The 23,076-nt window shown below is 45.0% G+C and overlaps 1 protein-coding gene across 2 annotated transcripts in view; it reads left to right on the top strand.

The window, feature by feature from the left end:
• The window catches only part of EDEM2 (ER degradation enhancing alpha-mannosidase like protein 2), a 29,773-nt gene extending 8,381 nt beyond the window's left edge, over positions 1 to 21,392 (top strand). For both annotated transcript variants that reach the window (XM_037043926.1, XM_037043927.1), the window contains exons 5-11: positions 1,614 to 1,739; positions 8,444 to 8,655; positions 11,059 to 11,200; positions 12,477 to 12,601; positions 15,743 to 15,887; positions 18,668 to 18,789; positions 20,828 to 21,392. In XM_037043926.1, the coding sequence (XP_036899821.1) occupies positions 1,614 to 1,739; positions 8,444 to 8,655; positions 11,059 to 11,200; positions 12,477 to 12,601; positions 15,743 to 15,887; positions 18,668 to 18,789; positions 20,828 to 21,325 (1,370 nt within the window). In that variant the 3' untranslated portion in view covers positions 21,326 to 21,392. The remainder of the gene's footprint in view (positions 1 to 1,613; positions 1,740 to 8,443; positions 8,656 to 11,058; positions 11,201 to 12,476; positions 12,602 to 15,742; positions 15,888 to 18,667; positions 18,790 to 20,827) is intronic.
• The last annotated feature ends 1,684 nt before the right edge of the window (positions 21,393 to 23,076 follow it).

The following is a 23,076-nucleotide window of genomic DNA, read 5'->3' as shown; positions in this document are numbered from 1 at the left end:
TGATTTTGTATTCTGTGTCTGAAAACTCCAGTATCTGAAGTGTTGTTAAGTCTTGTTCTCCTGTCATTTCTGCTGGCTCTTACTCTCATAATGCTTTGTTTCTTTATATGTTTTATGATTTATATATTTTTAAATGTCTGCTCATTCCCTAGACCCCATCTGTGGGGTTCTTTGAGGCCTGGGTTGACAGTGGGTTCTTCCTGGTACAGTTTTTCTTCACTTGTGCCACGTGGCTGGAGGTACTGTCTTCCAAAAGCCACTTTATGCTAAAGTTTTGAAGTTTTCTAGACTACCTAGTTGGTAGTCTAGAAAACTTAGTACCAAATATAGTCACTAATTATTTTTAAAGATTATCCTTCAGTTACAGTTGTCTGTATTTTCCCCCCACCATTCCCCCCCACCCCAGACAAACCCACCTCCCTCCCTTGCTTCCACCCTTCCCTTTATAATAAAGTAGTTCCTAAACACCCTTACCATGTCCCCTCCCCCCTCCCCTCTGGTTATTGTTAAATTGTTCTTTTTTAAAAAAAAATTATTTATCTTTATAGGTGAAGGAAAGGAGAGAGGGAGAGAAATATCAATGTATGGTTGCCTCTCATGGGTCCCCCACTGGGAACTGGCCTGCAACCCAGGCATGTGCCCTGACTGGGAATTGAACTGCGATTGTGTGGTTCGCAGGCCTGTGCTCAATCCCCTGAGCTATACCAGCCAGGGCTGTTAGATTGTTCTTAATTTCAATGACTCTGATTATATTTTGTTTGCTTTTTTCTTTTGTTGATTATGTTCCAGTTAAAGGTAAGATTGTAGTTACTAATTCATAGGGGAGATTTGAGGCATTAAATCTTTATTTGGCATCAAGATTTGAGGCATGAAGTGTTTTCCTTACTGTACACTATGGGAGGTGTGTAAGGCTTATTTTTAATTGGTTCTTACACAGTATGTAATTCTTTCATATGCCATCATTATGGGGGATCTTTTATAACACTCCCCACTTTGGATAGTTCTTGTCTTTTGTTTCTTATTTTCACTCTCCCAGAGGAGGGGACAAACTGAAGCTTAAGGTTAGCAGTTTTGGTCAGTGAGGGGCCATTGAGGGTATCTATTTAGCCATACTTCTAGAGACAGAACCTTTGTTTATAAGTCCTAAATATTATGTAACAAATTGACGTAGATAAATTGATAAGGTGAAGGTAAAAACTATTTTGCCCACCCTTCTCCCTACTCCAGGTCTTGGTAGGGGATTGGGAGGTGGAGGGGCCAAGTGGGGGCAGATAGACCTGGCCCTACCACCTACTAGATTACCCAGGGCAAGTCCCTTTACTTCTCTGAACCTCAGTATCTTCATCTAAACGGGAGACGACGGTACTTAGTGTTTGGTAGACAGTAGGAACTTAAAAAAAAAAAAAGATAGCCATTGTTTTTGTGGCCCACCAAGAGAACACAACTTTGTAACGTTAACACTATTTGAATATGGGGAATTAAGGGATTCTTCTCTCACTAGATGGCTCTAGCTCCTTCCCAGTGAGCCCCCAGTGAGAGTGTCTAGTTTCAGTTTGCACAAGGGAAACACTGGTCCTCGGGATTCTGACACTTGCTTTTCGTTCCATCTGTAGTGGTAGGAGGACTTCTGTCTGCTCACCTGCTGTCAAAGAAGGCTGGGGTGGAAGTGGAGGCTGGATGGCCCTGCTCTGGACCACTCCTGAGGCTGGCCGAGGAGGCAGCCCGAAAACTCCTCCCAGGTAAGATCCACACTGAGATGGAGGGAGATGAAGTCCAGTAGGTCCTGCTTCCCTTGCTGCAGATGAGGATGGCAATATTGGACATTGAACCCTTATCGGATGTGTCATTGGCAAATATGCCCTCCCATTCAATGGGATGTCTTTTCATTTTGTTAATTTTTTTTTTTTAGCTGTGCAGAACGTTTTTAGATATAGTGTCATTTGTTTGTTTTTCTTTCCTTTGTTTCCCTTGCCCAAAGAGATATATCAGAAAAAAATAATTCTATGAGAAATGTCTAAGATGTTACTGCCTATGTTTTCTTCTAGAACTTTTATGGTTTTGAGCCTAACATTGAAGTCTTTAATCCATTTTGAGTTTATTCTTGTGTATGGTATAAGAAAGTTGTCTAGTTTCATTTTTCTGCACATATCTGTCCACTTTCCCACCACCATTTATTGAATAGACTATTTCTATCCCATTGTATGTTCTTGCCTTTTTGGTCAAATATTAATAGACCATAAAGGAGTGGGTTAATTTCTGGGCCCTATATTCTGTTCCATTGATCTATATGTCTGTTTTTATGCTAGTATCATGCTATTTGGTTACTGTGGCTTGTAGTATATAGTTTGATATCAGGTAGCATGATTCCTCTAACTTTATTCTTTCTTGAGATTGCTGTGGCTATTCAGGGTCTTTGGTGGTATCATATAAATTTTTGGAATATTTGTTCTAGTTCTGTGAAATACACCATTGGTATCTTGATGGGAATTGCCTTGAATCTATGATCACTTTGGGTAGCATGAACATTTTAATGATGTTAAATTCTTCTTATCCATGAACAAATTATATGCCTCCACTTATTTGTACCTTCTTCAGTTTCTTTGTTCTATGTCTTATAATTTTCTGAGTACAGGTCTTTTACATCCTTAATTAAATTTATTCCTAGGGTTTTTTTCTTTTGGTGCAATTGTAAATGAGACTGTTTTCTTAGTTTTGTTTTCTGATAGTTCATTAGTAGTGTATAAAAATGCAAGTGATTTCTGGATATTTATTTTGTATCCTGTTGCTTTACTGAAGTCATTTATCAGTTCTAGTGGTTTTGGTGGGATCTTTATGGTCCTCTATGTACAGTATCATGTCATCTGTAAATAATACTTTTTCCTTTCCAATTTGGATGCCTTTTATTTCTTCTTCTTGTCTGATTGCTATGGCTAGGACTTCTACTACTATATTGGTAAAAGGAACACCCCTGTTCTATTCATATTTCTGATTCTTCCTGATTCAGTTTTGAAAGATTGCATGTTTCTAGGTATTTATCCATTTTGTCCAAATTGTCCAATTTATTGGCATATAGTTGTTCATAATATTTTCTTACAATCCTTTGTGTTTCTTTGGTGTCAGTTGTTACTTTGCTTCTTTGACTTCTGATTTTATGTATTTGGGTCCTCTTTCATTTTTCTTGATGAGTCTCATTAAAGGTCCACCAATCTTGTTTTCTTTTCAAAGACCCAGCTCTTGGTTTCATTGATTTTTCTGTATTGTTTTATTCACTGTATTTCATTTACTACCTTTCTTCAACTCACTTTGGGCTTTGTTTTTCTTTTTCGAGTTCCTTTAAGTGTAAAGTTAGATTATTTATTTGAGGTTTTTCTTGTTTCTTTTTGTTAAATTTTAATCATAAATTTATTCAGTCCAACATATTTCAAAATGTTATTATTTTAACATTTAATCAGTATAAAAATTATGAATGGAATTTTTTTTTCATACTGGGCCTTTAAATTGTGATATGTAAGTTACATTTACAGCACATCCTGATTTGGACGTTAGGTTTTCGTCAGAAATAGTGACTGTTTATTTATTTATTTATTTATTTATTTTGTGTTTTATTTCCTTTGAATGTTTATTTAGATTTTATAAAATGTGCAGTTGAAAAACTAAATTCACATACCCCAGTTCTGTGTGTGAATCAAACATATTTCAGTTACTTTCCAGTAACCGAACCAAGTTTCAATTTTGTTTTAGTTTTAGAATATATTTTTAATTATACTTTATTGATTATGCAGTTACAGTTGTCCTGACTTTTCTCCTTTTGTCCCCCGCTACTGGGCACCCCCCACTCCCTCAGGCAGTTCCCGTACATTTGTTATGTCCATGGGTCATGCATGTAAATTCTTTGGCTGTTCCCTTTCCTCTACTGTACTTTGTATCCCCATGGCTATTCTGTAACTACCTATTTGTACTTCTTTTTTTTAAGGTATATTTTATTGATTATGCTATTACAGTTGCCCTAACTTTTCTGCCTTTTTTTCCCCTCTGCCTGGTACCCATGTTCCCTTCAGTGACCCCTCGCCTTAGTTCATGTCCATGGGTCACGCGTGTAAGTTTTTTGGCTTCTCCATTTTCTATCCTGTTTCTCATCTTCCCCTGTCTATTTTGTACCTACCTAGTTATGCTTCTAAATCCCTACATATTTTGCCCCATACTCTTCCTTACCCCTCCCAGCTGATAACCCTCCAAATGATCTCCATATCTATGGTTCTGTTCCTGTTCTAGTTGTTTGCTTAGTTTTTGTTTTTGTTTTTTAGATTCAGTTGTTGATAGTTGTGAGTTTGTTGTCATTTTAACGTTCATAGTTTTGATCTTCTTTTTCTTAGGTCCCTTTAACATTTCATATAATAAGGGCTGGGTAATGATGAACTCCTTTAACTTGACCTTGTCTGGGAAGCACTTTATCTGCCTTCCATTCTAAATGAAAGCCTTGTTGGATAGAGCAATCTTGGATGTAGGTCCTTGCATTTTGTGACTTTGAATACTTCTTGCCAGTACCTTCTTGCCTGCAAAGTTTCTTTTGAGAAATCAGCTGATAGTCTTACGGGAACTCCTTTGTAGGTAACTCTTTGCCTTTCTCTTGCTGCTTTCAAGATTCTCTATTTTTAACCTTTGGCATTTTAATTATGACGTGTCTTGGTGTGGTCCTCTTTGGGTCCAACTTGTTTTGGGCTCTGTGCTCCTGGACTTGTATGTCTATTTCCTTTGCCAAATTAGGGAAGCTTTCTTTCATTGTTTTTTCAAATAAGTTTTCCATTTCTTGCTCTTCCTCTTCTCCTTCCGACTCCCCTATGACTTGCCCTTTTGGAGACATCCCAGAGTCTTAAAGTCTCCTCATTTTTTTGAATTCTTGTTTCTCCCTTTTGTTCTGGTTGAATGTTTGTATCTTCCTTATGTTCCAAATCATTGATTTGAATCCCAGCTTCCCTCCCTTCACTGTTGGTCTCCTGTGGATTTTTCTTTATTTCACATAGTGTAGTCTTCATTTCTTTCATTATGCTTTTCCTGTATTCATTGAGATCTCTGAGCGTTCTGATCACCAGTATTTTGAACTCTGCATCTGATAGATTGGCTATCCCCACATCACCTAGTTCTTTTTCTGGGGTTCTGTTCTCTTCCTTCATTTGGGCCACATTTCTTTTGTCTCACCGTTTGGCAGCCTCCCTGTGTCTGTGTCTGAGCTGCTTTGACATCCTGTCTTAGTGCACCTGTTAAGTTGTGTGGGGCGGAGACTTGGGTATTTGCCAGGACAGGCAGCCTGCTTTACCACGTGTGGTTCCGTGAGGGTGGGGGAAGGGTTGGAGAGGGGACAGTGCTGCTGCCGGCTGACTTCTGGGGGCTCGCCTGGCACTCACCTCATTTCCACTCAACTCGCCCACTTCCCATATGTGACGGGTGCCTTTTCAGCTGCCGCCCTGGTTGTGGTTCCCAGAGTGGGTGGGTTTGCATATGTTCAGGACTCTCCTGAGAAAACCGGCAGTTTGTTCTGCCTCCCCAGCCCCCACTGGTTTTTCCAGCCAGAAGTTATGAGGCTTTATTTTTCCTGGTGCTGGAACCCTGGGCTGCGTGGTCTGGACTGGGCCTGGGATCATTTGCTTACAAGGTGTCCCCCTGATTTTTATCTGCCACACGGGAATGTGGGACTGTCCATTCCACTGGCTGCCACTGCCACCTCACCACTGCTGGCTTGCTGCCGGCACATCACATCCTCAATGCCCTGGCTCCCCATCTCCACCCCTCATACCTGCCTGTCTGGATGAATATCTCTTCTTTAAATGCTCGTTTGTTAGACTTCCGTACAGTTCAGTTTTCTGGCAGTTCTGGGTGTTTTTCATTTTGAAATCCATAATAATCCTTCTTATGGTTGTGCAAGGTGGAAAAGCATGTCTACCTACGCCTCCATCTTGACCAGGAGTCTCTCTTGTTTGTTGAGATAGGCCTGCAATACTCTAAATTTCCCCTTGAGACTGCTTTTGCTGTGTCCTATAGATTTTGAGTTGTTGTCTTCTCATTTTCATTTATTTTAAGGTATCTTTTGATTTCTTCCTTAATCTCATTGTTAACCCATTCATTGCTTAGTGACATTTGATTCGGGGGAGGCATGAAACAGGGTCAGAAAGGAGAAAGTGCCTGGAGAACCTCAAATGTCATTGCAATGAGAGGCACTTGTTTTTAGCTAAGCTGTGTGCAGGGTTGCCGGCCAAGCCTCAGTCTGTTTGTCTGGTGTGGCAGCAGCTGGCCTTAACAGCATCAGCTGGACACTGTGTTCTCTTCAGGGTGTGGTGGAGGCTGAGGGCTGTTCACACCCAAACACATCATGCTGTGCTTCCCACTAGCCTCTTGGCCGCCTCACTTCTTCCTTTCACACAGTACTTGCCTGTCATTGTCGGGGCAGAACTGAGCAGAGTGAGCGAGCTGGGCTCAGGTCTCACTCATGGCTCACAGCCTGAGTGTCTCCTTACAGACATCGTGTCCAGTGCGATTCATCCCCAGAGGAAGCTCTGCCTGGTTGCTCCCTTCTTTTTTATGCCATTTAAGAAACTTTTGTCCTGAGAAATGTCCGTATTGAAAAGTGCGTATTGGAGCCAGTACCAGAGTATCTACCATTTAGGTCAAGAAATAGAATTTTTTCATTTCCTCTCTCTTTAACACTGCCTGGCTTTTCGGAAATACTCCTTTGAGCCCTTCTGGGTTGTGACTCTCATTATCCTTGCTGGCCACTCATGCCTGCCAGACAGCAAATTTCTCGTCTACAGCCAAGTTGCAGAACCTTTAGCTCTTGGAGGTTTTGATGACTTGGTTCACAGTTTGGTGACGCACAGGCTGCTCTGGGTAGTTTGACCTTTTGGCCTGGAGAGGAAATCTCTGCCTGTCTCAGTCCTTGCCTTGAATCAGAAGGTACCTGGGAGGGGTGGGCAGAGCACTGGGCTTGTGGGGAGAGGGAGAGGGAGTGAGTGCACGGAAGGCATTCTCATCCCTGCTCCGTGTGGCTTTCTCTCTGTGACCTTTGAGTCACTTCCTTGCAAGCATAACTTTTCCTACCTATGACCTGAGGTTGGACTGCCTCAGCGGTTTAGTGGTTGATGTCCATTTTTTAAAAAATAATAATTTGGTCCCTAAGCTCTTTATTTAAAGATGGGCCCTGGCTGGTATAGCTCAGTGGATTGAGCGCGGGCCTATAAACCAGAGGATCGCGGTTCGATTCCCAGTCAGGGCACATGCCTGGGTTGTAGTCCAGTTCCCTGCAGGCCAACTCCCAGCAGGGGGCGCACAAAAGGCAACCATACATTGATGTTTCTCTCCCTCTCTCCTTCCCCTCTAAAGATAAAAAAATAATAAAATAAAATAAAATAAAAAATAAAGATGGGATCTCAAACTGGCTCCTGTGTGTAGGTCTGCAGATATGTTTCACTTGGTCAAAATGGTGTTTCAAAAAGTCTATGAGCCCTGGCTGGTGTGTCTCAGTGGATTGAGCGCAGGCTGGAAGCCAAAGGGTCGCCAGTTCGATTCGCAGTTAGGACACGTGCCTGGGTTGCAGTCCAGGTCCCTGGTACAGGGCGCTGGAGAGGCAGCCACACATTGATAATCCTCTCCCTCTCATTCTCCTCCTCTTCACCTCTCTCTAAAAATGAATAAATAAAATCTTTTTTAAAAGTTTAGAATTAAAAAAAAAGTATATGAGAGGAATCAGAAGACACAAACTTTAAGTTACCAGGTAAATAAGAATTGGGGATATAACATACAACGTGACAACAGTTAACACTGTGGTATCATGTGTTTATAAGTTGCTAAAAGAGTAGATCATAAAAGTTCTCAACAAGGAAAAAAAACTTTTTGTATCTGTATGAGATGATGGAGGTTAACAAAATTGATAGCGGTAATCCTTTCACAATATATGCAAGTCAAGTCACTATGCTGTATGTCAATTATATCTCAATAAAACTGAAAGAAGAAAATTAAAAAGCATGCAAATGGCTTCTAGGGGGGCTTGCTCTTCAGGGTGCCACAAGCCCCGTCACTCCCCATGGTCTAAACCCTGCCTGCGTCGCGCTAAGTCGCTGCCTGGCCTCTGAAGGCAAAGTGTACAATAGGGAGGAGTGGAGCTGCGGTATCCGCAGGGAGCATGTGTGGCACGTGACAGCCTGGAGAGCAGCCCTCTGCTTTCCTCCACATCGTGGGCGAGAGCCCCAGGGTCCTGTGGAGCAGCGTTGACAGCAGCTGGCTTCCGTGGCCCCTGAGAGCCCTCCAGTGACATCTGTCCTTCTCTGGCTGAGTCTCTAGTAGATTGCCCAGGAGATTAAGAGGAAGCCTGGCCAAGGCAGCAGGCTTTGGGCCTGTATCCAGCCATCCCTAGCTCCCTGCTCCTGTCTGGGGTCATAATTTTGTGATTGTTCAGCCTTTCAGACCCCCACTGGGATGCCATATGGAACGGTGAACCTGCTTCATGGTGTGAACCCGGGAGAGACGCCCGTCACCTGTACGGCAGGGATTGGGACCTTCATTGTGGAATTCGCCACCCTGAGCAGCCTCACTGGTGACCCTGTGTTCGAAGACGTGGCCCGAGTGGCCCTGATGCGTCTCTGGGAGAGCCGGTCAGATATTGGGCTGGTAGGTTGGCTGCACCCTTCCCGTCAGAGTCAAGTTGGCCACCTGGGCCCCTACTTATGAGGCTCAGGGCTCTAAGTGACAAGTTGCAGTGCAGCCAAAGGCAATTGAGGGTGACCTCAGGAATGGTCCAGGACTTAGGCTCATGACACCAAAAATAGGCCAAGTGTCCACTTCATGTTTTGGCATAGAGGTACAGAGAGCATGAGAGGAGAGCATCCTTTGGTAGGGAAAAGGGACTGTGTTAAGCTTTGACTTCTTGAACTTCTCTGATGGCTGGGGCATGGGTCATATGCTTCGTGCCCCTAACTCATCGGGTGACCTTAGATCATCAGCCCACCTGCCCTCATTTTCACTGTCTGTTTTTGCTGGTAAAACGGTTTTTCTTAGAACACTACTTCTGGGAGATGATGAATGGTTATTCCATGAAAATTGATTCCCAGTCAATTAAGTTGGGGGAATACTATATATAATATCTGTTTTGGGGAGGAGTGGGGGGAAGTCATAATAAACATGAGCAGGCGAAGGGTGTTAAATCCTATGGAAAATAAATTTATTCAACTTTGCTTAACTCAACATTTCCCAGACTTACTTGACCCCAGAGCTTCCCTTTCCTCTCTAATACCTGTTAACTCGTGGAAACTTAACACACTTGGGCCAGTTGATTTCTAAGGTCAGTTTCACTCCTAAACTGGATAATCTAGTAAAACAGTAATATGACCAAAGCTGTGCAGGAAATAGCATTCGATTTAGTCAGAGCATGGTTTGAGCTGAGGCCTTGCTACATCGAAACTGTGACCCTGAGTAAGTTACTCAACCTCTCTGATCCTTGGTTGCTTCAGTAGCAATGATGATGTATTAGTACCTCCTTTGCTGAGTCATTGACTTAGAAAGACTATTAACTGAAAGTGATTCAGATGGAGGCACATTTTATGCAAAGTCTAATTCTAAGCTTGAAAGTGAAACCCTTGTGAGGAATCCTTGAAAATCCCTTAAGAAGATGCCCGTCTGGAGACCTATAGTCACTCTGTTATTAAGTCTGACACAGGCAGTTTTTTCTTGAGCCCTGGAACCCGCATGGACCCTGTGGGTGCCTTGCCCATGTCCTCTCAGCCCTTACCATTTTTGTGCACACTGGCTTGGCTTCTGACCACCATCATCCGTGTTTCTTTGCTTATCAGCTTTTTCTCATGTCTGGATCCTGTTCTCTTCCTTCCACTGGAGGAAGAGAGCAGGACTTAATGCTAGCCCTGGAGCAATCCCCAGTCAGGGAGTACTGATGGGAATTTGTGGGTGATCTCTCCGGTTCTCCGTCCCTCGGCTGAAGTGATGCAGAAGCTTGTGCTCTGTGTGGACAGACTGCCAGAGCCGCCCCTCGGCCTCGAGCTCCCGTTCCCATGGTGGTAACTCGCCCGACGGCACACCTTCCTGGGGCTGCCTCGCTTTCCTGCCCCCGTTTCTTCTTGCTCTGCTGGTGTTTCCAGGAGCTCACTTTCAAAATCACCTACTCACAGTCTTCCCTGCTCCTGGGAGAACCCAAACTAACACGGAGGAGTTAGCAGTTTCTTTAACAGATGAAGTTACCGGCTTCCATCAGGATCTAAGTTGTATGGACAACACATCTCTTCATTTAAATGTTTTAGATTTTACTTAGAAATGGTTTTATTAGTCACATGGTTCACAAGTTAAAAGATACAAAGAAAGTACCCAGTGACATCTGTGAAGGTCCCCTAACTCCTGTCCCCAGCTACCCAGTTCCTCTCCTTATGGGCACCCACTCCACCGGTTTCTTGGTTGTCTTCCCTGAGCTGATTTAGGGAAATAGGTTGAGTATGTCCTGTGTCTTCCGGAGGGGGGCGGGGTCCAACATTTTGGCATCTCTGGGCCACACTGGAAGAAGAAGAGTTGTCTTGAGCCTCATAGTAAATACACAAACTGATGAGCAAAAAAAAAAAAGGTTTTAAGTAAATTTATGAATTTGTGTTGGACTGCATTCATAGACGTCCTGGGCCATGGGCTGGACGCCCCTGTAACACTGGGGCCACGTGCAGAGTTCTCAGAAATCTGACACTGATTGTGGGAACAGCAAGTTCTCATCTCCCAGGTCACATGCACTTGAGACAGGGGATAAACACTCCAAATCATTGTTTTCAGGATGGTTTTTTGTTTTTGCTCAGCATGGATGTTAGGTCCTCATACATGTGCATCATATGCATCTGCACTGTACATACACATCTATGCAGGGGGGCTATGGTGCAGCCTGTACCCCCAACCCTGTACCCCAAAAGCCTGCATGTCTCCCAGGAAGCACTGGGGTGCCTGCCTTATCCCACTAGGCAGGAACGGGTGAGTAGAGGTCCTTGTTTCATCTTGGGCCCTCTGTCGGGACACTTTTCTCTCTCCTAGGTCGGCAACCACATTGACGTGCTCACTGGCAAGTGGGTGGCCCAGGACGCGGGCATCGGGGCTGGCGTGGACTCCTACTTTGAGTACCTGGTGAAAGGAGCCATCCTGCTTCAGGACAAGAAGCTCATGGCCATGTTCCTAGGTAAAGGCAGGGTAAGGGGCTTTTCCCCATGAGTTTTCCTGTTGACATGTGGTTTGTTGATCAACTTTCAGCTGCTCCCAAGTGCGTAGGGAATCAGTTCTGAATACCCAGATCTGCTTTCAAAGTCACCAAGGTTGTACAGTGCCCGCTTGATGCCCACTACACCTCTTGTGGCCTTCTTACAAGAGCCGATGAACCGTGCTGCATTCTCTGTGGGTGGCCCTGGATTTCCTATTTCCTGGCCATTGCACATTCATTTCCTTTGCCTGGAATACCTTTATTTCCTGTCTTTATGTGCCCAAATTCTATTTAACCTTCAAGGCCCAGCTTAAATGTCACCTTGCCCACATAGTAGCTTAATCCTTCCTCAGAATTTAAGGCCTTCAGCCTCTCTCTGGTAGTCAACTGTCACCCACAGTTACAGCATCCATGCCTTCTTTATCTTTGTATTTCCCACAATGCTTTGCGTGAGGTAGGTTGTAGATTAATGCCTGTTGAGTAAAAACATGTTACCTTCCAGGCCCTTCGCTACTAGTAATAGTGATATGGAAGAATTGTTGAGCACCTAATTATTATTATAGCCTCCCTTCATTTGTTCAGCAAATATTTCTTGAGTACCATTAATAGGTCAAGTGCTGTGCCAAGCCCTGAGCATGGGCTGTTTTATTTGTTCCTTACAATACCATGTGAGATCGTCTTATTTATCTGCATGTGTATTTATTTGGTGTTTTATCTATTCAGAGGGTATTGTGCATATTTTATTGTGTACTGTCTTAGTGTTGGAGATTCTACAATCAACAAAACAAAGTCCTGGCCCTCAGGGGTTTACAGTTTAGGGGGAGGTATAAGTTCAAGTTCCCACTGAAATGTAAGCTCCTTGAGGGCTGAGAGCCTTCTTAGTCTTGCTTGTCACCCCTGGGTGCCGGGCATTGTAGTAGGTGCTTAGCGCATATTATTGGGAGAATAAATGACTGAACAGCCCTACGAAGTATAGAACATTGCTTTCCTTGCTATCCAGATCATGAGCCTGAGGCTTAAGAGGGGAAAACTTGCCCGAGGTCACAGCTGGCACGGGGTGAATCTGGAGCTAGGATCTGAGCCTAGAAGTCTGACTCTGGACCCCATGCTCCTTCCTCTCAGCCTCATTGCTTCCTCATCTGCTTTGAGGCTAGACCATGTGTGATCCTTCCAGAGTTCGAGGCCATGCTTCGGTTGCCAAGGGCTGCCTGTCATGTCCCTAATCACTGACATGTCCACTATCCCATCTCCACTGCAGAGTATAACAAAGCCATCCGGAACTACACCCGCTTCGATGACTGGTACCTGTGGGTGCAGATGTACAAGGGGACCGTGTCCATGCCGGTCTTCCAGTCCTTGGAGGCCTACTGGCCTGGTCTTCAGGTAGGAGCGGGCAGAGAGGGTGGCCGTTTTCCCGCAGAACTGGCAAAGCAAGCTCATTCTGAAGTAAAAGTCCAAGCCAGTAGTTTAGTTGCTTCAGCACTTTTTTTGAAGGGATGGTTTGGGGATGGAAGAGAGACAGAGTGAACTGGACAGATTTAAGATTCTGCCTCACTGAATTTTCCAAAGGGAGCTGGAAGGTGTCAGGAACCTGGCTTCCAGTTTGCTCTGGAAGGTGGTTCATATAAGGCAGGGAGCGTCTTTGCAGGCTGGGCAGTAACAGACACTGGCCACAGCTGTTTCTCCACTGGACGTTTCTGCCAAACCTCCTCATTCTTGAGAGTAGCCCCAAGACAGGGCGTGAATGCAGCTGGGGCTGCCGTCTGCCGTCACCGTGTTTTTCCATTACACGGTCTGAGACTTGTAGCTGGAAGGGATCTTAGGGCCCATCTACTCAGCCCCCTAGATGCACCACAGTATTTTTATCAGCTAGCTTTTTTTTTAACTTTAAGAAAAAGTAATAACATGGAGGTGGTGGTGAATGTAAAAAGCACGAAAGGGAACACCGTGAAACGTGAGTCTTGAGCCCCACCCCCCAGACCCTCTCCCCAGTCCAGCTTCTACTAACCAGTTTTCTGTATATCTTTCTACAACTTTATATACATACATTTGTGAATATTTATATCCCTCTTTTTTTCTTTATATATATATATAGGAACATGTACATATTCTTTTATCACTGATTGTGCCTTAGAGATTTTCTTTATTGATACAATAGAGTTTTATTCCATTGAATAGATACACTGTAGTTTATTTAAGTGGTGCTCCGTTAAGGACTCTTAGCTGACCCTCTTACTATTCAGATGGGGAAACGAGCTCAGGGAGAACTTAATAATATTAGATATTGGTCCAGCTCTCCTGAGATCTTCCATATTTTATTGCTTGAATGCCTCCTAGAAGAATTTTGAAAAACTAAAGCACCCTGCACATATTTTTAATCTTATGTGTCTGAATAGTCGCATGCTGTATACCCTTTTCTCCTTGAACTCATATTTCCATTCTACTCCCCCAACAGAATTTTATCCTAATGATTATATTTTCTGCTGAAAAAGTTTTACTGATACCCTATAATATATCTCTGTAACAAACTTTGGTTAGAGAACATAGAGGTTAAAAACAAATTTCCTGTAACCATAGGCTCTGAGTATTCCATTTGTTTTCTTCTAGATTTAGTTATTATTAATTTATAAATGCCTAAAACAACATTAAAGCTTACATTTTTTGATAAGTAATTATAAAACCTAAAAGCAATTTTTTTTGAAATATATTTCTTAATGAGATTTGGGGGCTTATTTTTTAAGAAGTTCGTGATAAATTAAATACTTACAAAAAATGATTTCTGTGCCAGGGACTTTACTCAGAATCATCACAACACACTGAGGTAACTGTGATTTCATAAATGAAGTAAGGAGGTTTAGAGATGTTAAATTCATTCACTTAACAAATATTTGAATGCCTTCTGTGTTCCAGGCCCTGCTGCCCCCGTGAAGTTGATAGGGGGTAAGGCACAGAGACAAACTGAAATAGATAAATACATAAAATAATAAATGGCAATGAAGGAAACAAATTAGAGGCTAAAACAGAACATTGGATAGGGACTGACTTTTGACCAGAAGGCTTCTCAGACGTGGTGATGTTAAAGCTGATATTTGAAGAATCGAGGGAGGGGCATGACTTTCCAGGCAGAGGAAATGGTGTGTGAAGATCCTGAGTCAGGAAAGAGTTGGGTGTTTATCGGAAACAAAGAAAAGCCACAGTCCAGGGAAGGAAAAGATGAGTGGATGGAAGGTCAGCAGTGACCAGACCGTGCAGGGCCCTCAGGGCCATGGGGAGTTGTCTGGACTCTATGCTACACCTGTGAGAAGCCCTGAGGTCTGGTGCGTGTAGTTAGATGGTGACTCTGGCTGCCTTGGGGACAGCAGGCTGGAGAGGGAGAGAGGACAAGTGGTGGGATAAGCGAGGAGGCCTTTGAGGTCATCCTAAGTGTGATGCTGGTGACCAGACGAAGTGGTGGCTCTAGAGGAAAAGAGAAAAATCTCGATGTTTTGGAGATGGAATTGATAGGAAGTGCTGATGGAGAAGATGTGGATAGGGCATAAGGGAGGAGTCAGGGACAATCACCAAGTTTCTGGCCAGAATAACTCAGTAGATGCTGGTGCCATTTATGAGAAGGGAGAGGGGAGAGAGGAGAGAGACAGCTTTGTGGGTAAATGAGGGAGCCAAGAATTTTGCTTGGGCAACGTCAAGTTTGCTCTGTCCCTGAGGCATCCATTGGAGATGTCAAGAAGGTCTGCTGTTTCCCTGTGAGCTTATGTTAATAGCGGCTACTTAACAACAGCTAATAAAGTTACAAATGCATATATCCTCTGACCCAGCAATCTTAATTCTGGAAATTTATTTTACAGACACACTTTGCATGTGTTTGAGGTGACATATGTGCAAGATTATTTATTGCAACATTGATAAAGCAAATAGCAAAAGATTAGAACCAAGCCAACTGGCCCTAATTAAATTATGGTCCAAGCAGTGGAACGCAATAGGAGGAGGGAGCTCTTTATGTACTTACATGGAAAAAATCAAGCTATATTGTTACATGAATAAAGGGAACCTCAGAACAGTATGTTTAATCAGCTATATTTAATGTGGGGGAAATAATATATATTCATGTGTATTTGCTTATGTTTACAAACTAATACAAAATGGTTACATGCTGGGGTGTAGAGTGGGAGTGAGACTTGGTGCAGTCAACCTTTATTCTGTTCTTAAAATTTCGAACCAGATGGCCGGCTTGCCTGTTTAGAAACTGTCAGTGGCCAGCAGCACCTGGGCACAGACTGGCAGCCAGGCACTTTGTATACAACCTCCGTCCCTCACAACGATGTATGAGGTCTAGTTTGCATCTTGTAGACGGGGCTCAGAGCAGGTCAGTGTCTGGTTCGAGGCGTCACAGTGAGTAAACGGCCAGCTCGGGGTTTGCTTGCAGGCCTTCTTGGCTCTAAAGCTTTTGCTTTCCCCCTCCCTGGGGCTGTGGGATTTTATGCCTGGTGGCTGACTGCCTGCCTGACAACCGTGTCTCTGCTACAGAGCCTCATTGGGGACATCGACAATGCCATGAAGACCTTCCTTAACTACTACACTGTGTGGAAGCAGTTTGGGGGGCTCCCAGAATTCTACAACATTCCTCAGGGATACACAGTGGAGAAGCGAGAGGGCTACCCACTTCGGCCAGGTAAGCAGCAGTTCTGGCCATCGGGTGTGGTTCTCTGGACCCCAAATTCTCATGTCTCTAGAGGTTTCCATGCCTCACAAGTGTTCGCTAGTCTTTTTTTTTTTTTCTGTCTGATTCTCCAGTGGCTCTGGATGGTTTTCCTGCTAGGAATTATTTATCCTCATCTTTTTACTTAGGGAAACTGAGGCCTGATAGGTTGATGTGGCTTGCCCAAGGCTGTAAATATTGGAGCTAGGACTGGAAGCCGGGTCTCCTAAATAAATGCGCTCTTTCACCCTCAAGCAAGTGAACGAGATGGAAAAAGCCAGGCTGACTCCTCTTGAGTTCCTTAACGTCAAGATTCCACAGTTTAGGCAGGCTTCCTAAGTCAGTGGTCAGATAGATTATGCGTCTGTAGTAAGGAGCGTTAGAACCTTGGAATGGACCTTAGGAACGAATCATCTGGTCTCATCCACCTCCTGACTTACAGCTTCGGAATCAAGATGCAGAAAAGGAGGGGACTACACACGAGATAAAAGTCTCAAGTTCCTTTCTGGCTCCGATCCTCTGATTCACTGCAGGGAAGTTCAACGTCTTGAGGTGGGGAAGGGAAAGCGGGACAGAGGAAGGAAGCTTAGTCAGCACACACGGTCACCCCCATCCCAAAATAGGTTCGGTCACCCCTCATCCCAAAATAGGTTTGGTCACCCCCCATCCCAAAATAGGTTCCGTTTCCACTGTGTAGACTTTTCACACCTTCCTGCCAGAAGGCCTGTTAGCTGTGCCAGGCCTTCTAGTGCTTCTGCCCACTCTGCCCTCCTCGACCCCATTCCCTTCCTTCTCCAGTACAAGTGATCGTCGCAGGAGTTGTGCAGAGGGAACAGAAGAGGGAGTGGAACAGCCGCTGGGAAGAGCAAATCAGTCGCTTTTGACTCCTTAGAGGCTGCTGTTCCTGGTACTTCTCATACATTTATTCTCGTGGCTTTTTTTTTTTTCTTAAGAGAAAAACTCAGAAGGTATCATTTCCAGTGTTACCAACAGACAAAATGAAGACAGAGTTTGGGACTAAATGTGAGACTTAGGCTTGTGTGTTCTCGGGGTGAGAAGGAATCTGAGAGGTCTTCTAATTGAAATCCCCTTACCATAGCCATGTCAAGTGGTCGTCTAGTCTTTGTGTAGTTACCACCAGTGGCAGGGAGCTCACTACTTACAGAGGCAGCCTGTTACATTTGCAGGATAGGCTATCAGGAAGGCATCAGTGGAAAGTAAGGCACCACATCCAGGAATCCAGCAACGCCTTAGTCTAGTCACCCTTCCTACCCCAAAACAATAGCAAATGGAAGATAAGGTCCTGCTCTATAATTAGATTAGCCAGTGCCTTACGGTCTGGTACAGGTATCTGATCAGCAGCGTTGACACAAAGAGCATAGCCGGGCCTCTGAGCACTATTACCCGCCCCCCACCCCCAATCCCAAGTCCAAATCTAAATCAGGCTGTCGCCGTCTCCTAGAGAGGTGGCCCGATATGTAGGAATTTAAAGCAATTACCAGGAAACATAGGCCCGTGGGTGAGGAAGAGAAAACAAATGACTGGCCCTGGGTGCACTGGTCCAAAGGGGGCTGCTGGAGTCCAAAGGGGATTCTTAGAACTGCACTCTCTTTTCTTTGGTACCAGTGTACGTGTCCCAGTCTGTGTTGTAGAATGTCAGCGATGAGATTAGCGATTGTCTAGAGGCCTTTGGGGTTAGGGAGGGTGGCGGCGGGGAGGTGGAGGAGAAAACTGGAGAGAAGGCCAAGATCTTTTCTCCCAAAACAAGAAACAGAGTTTGCAGTAATGAATCAAAAGAGGGGAAAGTGCTGATCAAGCAGCAAACAGGGAAGGGCGATGATCCGGAGGAGAGGTTGGTCTGGGGAGGGGAGAGTTCTTTCCTCTCGGAGAAGAGGCAGGTGAAGAAATAGAACAGTCTATTGAGCAGTAGCTTCCACCCACTGGGGCCACCCTCGAAGTCAGATCTTTCATTTCCATGATGGCTCTTCAGATATCTGAAAGCCATAAGTACCTTTTCCTGGGTTTTCTTTTCTCCAGAGTAAATATTCTCATCGAGACCAACTCCTGTTGGCCAGTACTCGTCTTCAGATGGGGCCCATGTCCGAACATCAAAGTCCAGTTGTGGGTGGGCTAGGGCCAGACTGTCGCCTTGCTCTGTGCGTGGTGAGCGGATGGCTGTGCCTGTGCTAGATTGAAGGCTGGCCTTCCTGTTTTGTTTTATCCCATCTCAGAAAGGGCCTAGAAAGCTCAGCCTCTTCAAGTTGTAGGTAGGTTGGACTGAGTGTGACAAAAAAAAAAGTAGTAGCTTGGTTAAGATAGAAATGTTTCTGTCTCATGTCTGGCCTTATATGGCTTTGTATGGTGTCAGGCACCCTAATCCCACACCTGGCTGCTGAGAGTGGCTGTTAGTCTTGGCCATGTAGTCGGCGAAAGTTGGGGATTCTGTTACTAAGGAAGAAGTAGGGAGAGGGGCAGCTGCCCCTGCTGCATCCCCTGCCCCAGAAACCGGCTGCCTGTTTCTTCCTTGGAATGGGAGTCCGTGGTCCGTTGTAACACTGGTCTCCACTAACCTTCAGGCTTTGGGTCTATTGGCTCTGTAAACTCAGCATTAAGTGAGTTGTCCCACGTTCCTTCCTCCTAGTGGGGGCTCTGTAGACGAGGTGTGGAGGGGAGGAGTCCCTCACTGCCCTGAGTGGGCTCGAACCTTCCTTGATCAGCCACTGGGTGAGAACGGTTTGCTTTGGATTTTGCAGAACTCATTGAGAGCGCCATGTACCTCTACCGTGCTACGGGGGATCCCACCCTCTTAGAGCTTGGGAGGGATGCTGTGGAGTCCATTGAAAAAATCAGCAGAGTGGAGTGTGGATTTGCAACGGTAAGTGTTTCCATGGCTCCAAGAATTGGGAAATATCTTGCCTGTTGCTGAAAAGCTTCTTTAAGGGTAGAACGTTGGGCATCCTGGAATATTAGTACTGGAAAAGGACCTTAGAGATGTACCTACTGCCTTTACTTTATAGATGGGGAGACTGAGGAACAGAAGCTAAGAACCTTGCTAAAGGTCCAGTCTCACAGATATTTACTGAACGTCATTGTCCGGCAGTAAGGATCAAACAGTAGATAGCATACAGAGAACTATTAGGGCTTCTTCTGAGTCAGGGTCTATCAGCTAAAAGGCTGCAAAACTTGAGGAAACAAACTCATTTCCTGCTTGGGCCTTTATCATTTAACTAAGAGCATTCTTAGCAAAGCAGGCTTCACAGGATTTTACATATCCTCTCTCAGGCCCCGTCATCCGGGGAGCCCACCCTTTCGAGCATAGGGCTACACTGCCCTCTGTCATTTTTTTAGGCTTAAGTCAGGCAGAGGAGGCAGATAGCCAAGGAATTTTTGGAGACTTCTTGAGGACACGGGAGTCAGGCTTCGTCAAAGCCAAGGGTCGAGGGTCCATCACCTCCTTTCTCCATAGCCCCCCAAGTCCTTCCCTGGGGCCTCCACGTGATCATGTCTGTCTTAGGTCGTTCCCCCCCCTTGGGGAATCTTACCCTTCATTGGCTAACTGATCAAGCATTAGGGGTCAGTTATGGAAAAAGGAGCAGAAGCAGAGCTTNCTGGGGAGCCCACCCTTTCGAGCATAGGGCTACACCACCCTCTGTCATTTTTTTAGGCTTAAGTCAGGCAGAGGAGGCAGATAGCCAAGGAATTTTTGGAGATTTCTTGAGGACACGGGAGTCAGGCTTCGTCAAAGCCAAGGGTCGAGGGTCCATCACCTCCTTTCTCCATAGCCCCCCAAGTCCTTCCCTGGGGCCTCCACGTGATCATGTCTGTCTTAGGTCGTTCCCCCCCCTTGGGGAATCTTACCCTTCATTGGCTAACTGATCAAGCATTAGGGGTCAGTTATGGAAAAAGGAGCAGAAGCAGAGCTTCTGCGAGGGAGATAAGCTTTGTCTCCTTAGTGGCTTATGGTCAAAAGGTCGCTCACTCAGCATTAGCCATGGGGGGGGTTTACAGCTCCTGAAACCAGGCAGGACGGTCCCCAACAGACAGGCATCCTCAGCCTTTGCCAAAAAGGGCAAGAGAATTAGAATTCTTGGTACATTAAGTTCGTATTGTAGTCACATTTTTTGTGTGTAAAATAGATGTCCACTGAGAATTAGTTTTGCTTTAAAAATGTATTGCTAATTCTGGGAAGCTGTTTGTAGCAAGTAAACTTATATTCATCCACGGCCATAAACTCAGTATGGATTTTTCTTCGTAAGACTCCTAATGAGTTGTTTACAATCACAAAATCTTGGTGGCCTCCCTATTGCCCATCAGGAGAGGATTAGCCAGGTACACAACACCACGCTTTTACAATGCCATTAAAAGGGGATGATTAGATCTGTGTTCACAGGCACAAAAGGTGGGATAAAGGGGTTAGGAACTGTCAGGTCAGGTACGGAGATCAGGGAAGACCTTTATGAAAGGGGGTCATTTAAGCAGAGACCAGAGGAAGTGAGGGAGCAAACTATGAGGCCCAGGGAACCTGGGCCGGGAATGTGCTTGCCGACTCTCGGAACAGAAGGGCCTGTGCCTGGGCCTGCAGGAGCAACCGACTGTGTAATAAGAGGCGGGGTCAAGGAGGGTGGAGCCAGATCATCAAGGACCTGTTAGGCCCTGGACTGTGGTTTGTTGGTCTGTGTAAAATGAGGGGTCACCTGGGGGTTTTCAGTGGAGAAGTGGCAGGTACGGCTTGTTATATATAAATATACTTTAGGGGAAGAATGGAAGTAGGAGGCCCCGTTGGAAGTTGTAATAATTTGCCCGGAGGCCCTCAGCTGCTAAGTGGCAGACCAGGAATTCCTAACAGGGTCCCCTGACCCTTTCTGCTATGCTGGGAAGCTCTTCTGACTTGCTTTTTCTCTCCCTCGTGGCAGATCAAAGATCTGCGAGACCACAAGCTTGACAACCGCATGGAGTCTTTCTTCCTGGCCGAGACTGTGAAATACCTCTACCTTCTCTTTGACCCAGACAACTTCATTCACAACAATGGCTCTGCCTTTGATACCGTGATCACTCCTTACGGGGAGTGCATCCTGGGGGCTGGGGGCTACATCTTCAACACGGAAGCCCACCCCATCGACCCCGCTGCCCTGCACTGCTGCAGGAGGCTGAAGGAAGAGCAGTGGGAAGTGGAGGACTTGATGAGGGAGTTCTTCTCTCTCAAACGGAATAGGTCAAGAGTTAAGAAAACGATGAGCTCAGGGCCATGGGAACCCCCAGCAGGGCCAGGAGCATTCGCCTCCCCTGAAAACCGTGATGGGGTGAGGGGGAAGAAGCCGGCCAAGCGGCAAACCCCACTTCTCAGCTGCCCTAGCCAGCCCTTCACCTCTAAGCTGGCGTTACTGGGACAGGTTTTCCTGGATTCCACGTAACCACTGGATGATTTTTGTTCTGTTTTTGAAACTAGACTGTAACAATAAATCTGCTTCTGACAGTCAATGCTTTTGTATTTAATATATTGGGTTATTTCAGGAGGTTTCATGTAAAGAAAGGGTTCACGGCTGAAAACAATTGTGTATCTAGTTTGTTCTCTCATACAGTGGGAGAAACAACTAAACCCAAAGTCTGCGGCTGCAAAGTCTCCAGGGGTTGATCATTGAATCTTCCACCCTTTCAAGGTTCCCTTTTTCTGATACCTTGGGGTGGGGGGTGTTGTTATAAATGTATTTCTTCACTAGTTCTTGCCAGCCTGTGCTTCTGTGCTTAGTCCTCCCGTTTACCCCTCCCCCTTCTATGCCACCTCGATTTACTAAGCACCTCTGTGGGCCGGCCCCAGCGCTACAGCTCAGTGGTGAGCAAGACAAAAAGTGTTTATTCTCGTGGAAACTCAGTCCTAGTGGAAAGAAATAAATGAGTAAATATCTGAAATACCATTTGGTAAGTGCTATGAAGAAAAACAGGATGCTATGTTAGAAAATCACGGAGAGAGGTCGTCTGCCTTAGGTGGGGTACTTAGGGAAGGCCTCTGTGGAAATGAGTTATTAAATCTTCGATTATAGAACATTTACAATAAACAAATGTAGAGACAGTAGGATGATAACCCTCACGAACTCATCACCCAACTTCCACAAACCCAGCTTCAAAGGCAGGCAGCCCACAGCCAACCTTATTTGTATCCACCCTAGGTCATTTGGAAGGAAGTCTCATGTGTGTCAAGTAGAAAAGATTTAATATAGTTTCACTGCCCTAAAAATCCTCTGTGCTTTACCCATTCAGCCCTTCCTTCTCCCAATCCCTGGCAGTTGCCGATCTTTTTCCTCTCTCCACAGTGTTCCCTTTCCTGGAGTGTCAGACAGTGTGCAGCCTGTCCGGTTGGCTTTTCAATTAGTAATAGGCACATGAGGTTCCTCTGGGTCTCCATGGATGGGTAACTCATTTCCTTTTAGTACGTTGGACGTACCAGTTTATCAAACCATTTACCTACTGAAGGACATCTTGCTTACCTCCAAGTTTTGGCAATTTGAATAAAGCTGCTAAAAACGTCTGTGGTTTTCAACTCCTGTGGGCAAATGGCAAGCAGTGTGATTGCTGGGTGGTGTGGTAAGACTGTGTTTGGTTTTGGAAGAAACTGCTGTTCTGTCTCCCAAGGCAGCTGTGCCATTTCGCATTCCCAGCAGTGGGAGAGTTCCTGTTTGTTGCTCCACAGTCGTGGCAGCATTTGGTGTTGTCACTGATTTGGATTTTGGTCATTTTAATAGGGTATAGTGATCATCTTGTTTTAATTTGCATTTCTCTGATGACATATAATGTAGAAACTTTTCATATGCTTATTTATCTTCTGTGCATCTTTGGTGAGGTGTCTGTTAAGTAAGGTCTTTGGCTCATTTTTTAAAAATATTTTATTTATTTATTTTTTAGAAAGAGGGGAAGGAAAGGAGAAAGAGTGGGAGAGAAACATCAGTGTGTGGTTGCCTCTCATGTGTCCTCTACTGGGAACCTGGCCTGCAACCCAGGCATGTGCCCTGACTGAGAATTGAACCGGCGACCCTTTGCTTCACAGGCCCGTGCTCAAACCACTGAGCTACACCAGCCAGGGTCCATTTTTTTAATAGACCTTTTTTTGTATTGTTGAGTTTTAAGTGATTTTGGGGGGTATATTCTGGAGAAAAGCCATTTATCATCC

Source organism: Sturnira hondurensis, unplaced genomic scaffold (assembly GCF_014824575.4).
Source record: "Sturnira hondurensis isolate 20B ecotype Veracruz unplaced genomic scaffold, ASM1482457v3 Scaffold0004136, whole genome shotgun sequence".
Taxonomy (NCBI): domain Eukaryota; kingdom Metazoa; phylum Chordata; class Mammalia; order Chiroptera; family Phyllostomidae; genus Sturnira; species Sturnira hondurensis.
The sequence above is the reverse complement of the archived record's forward strand: the minus strand, read 5'-3'. Positions and strand labels throughout refer to the sequence as shown.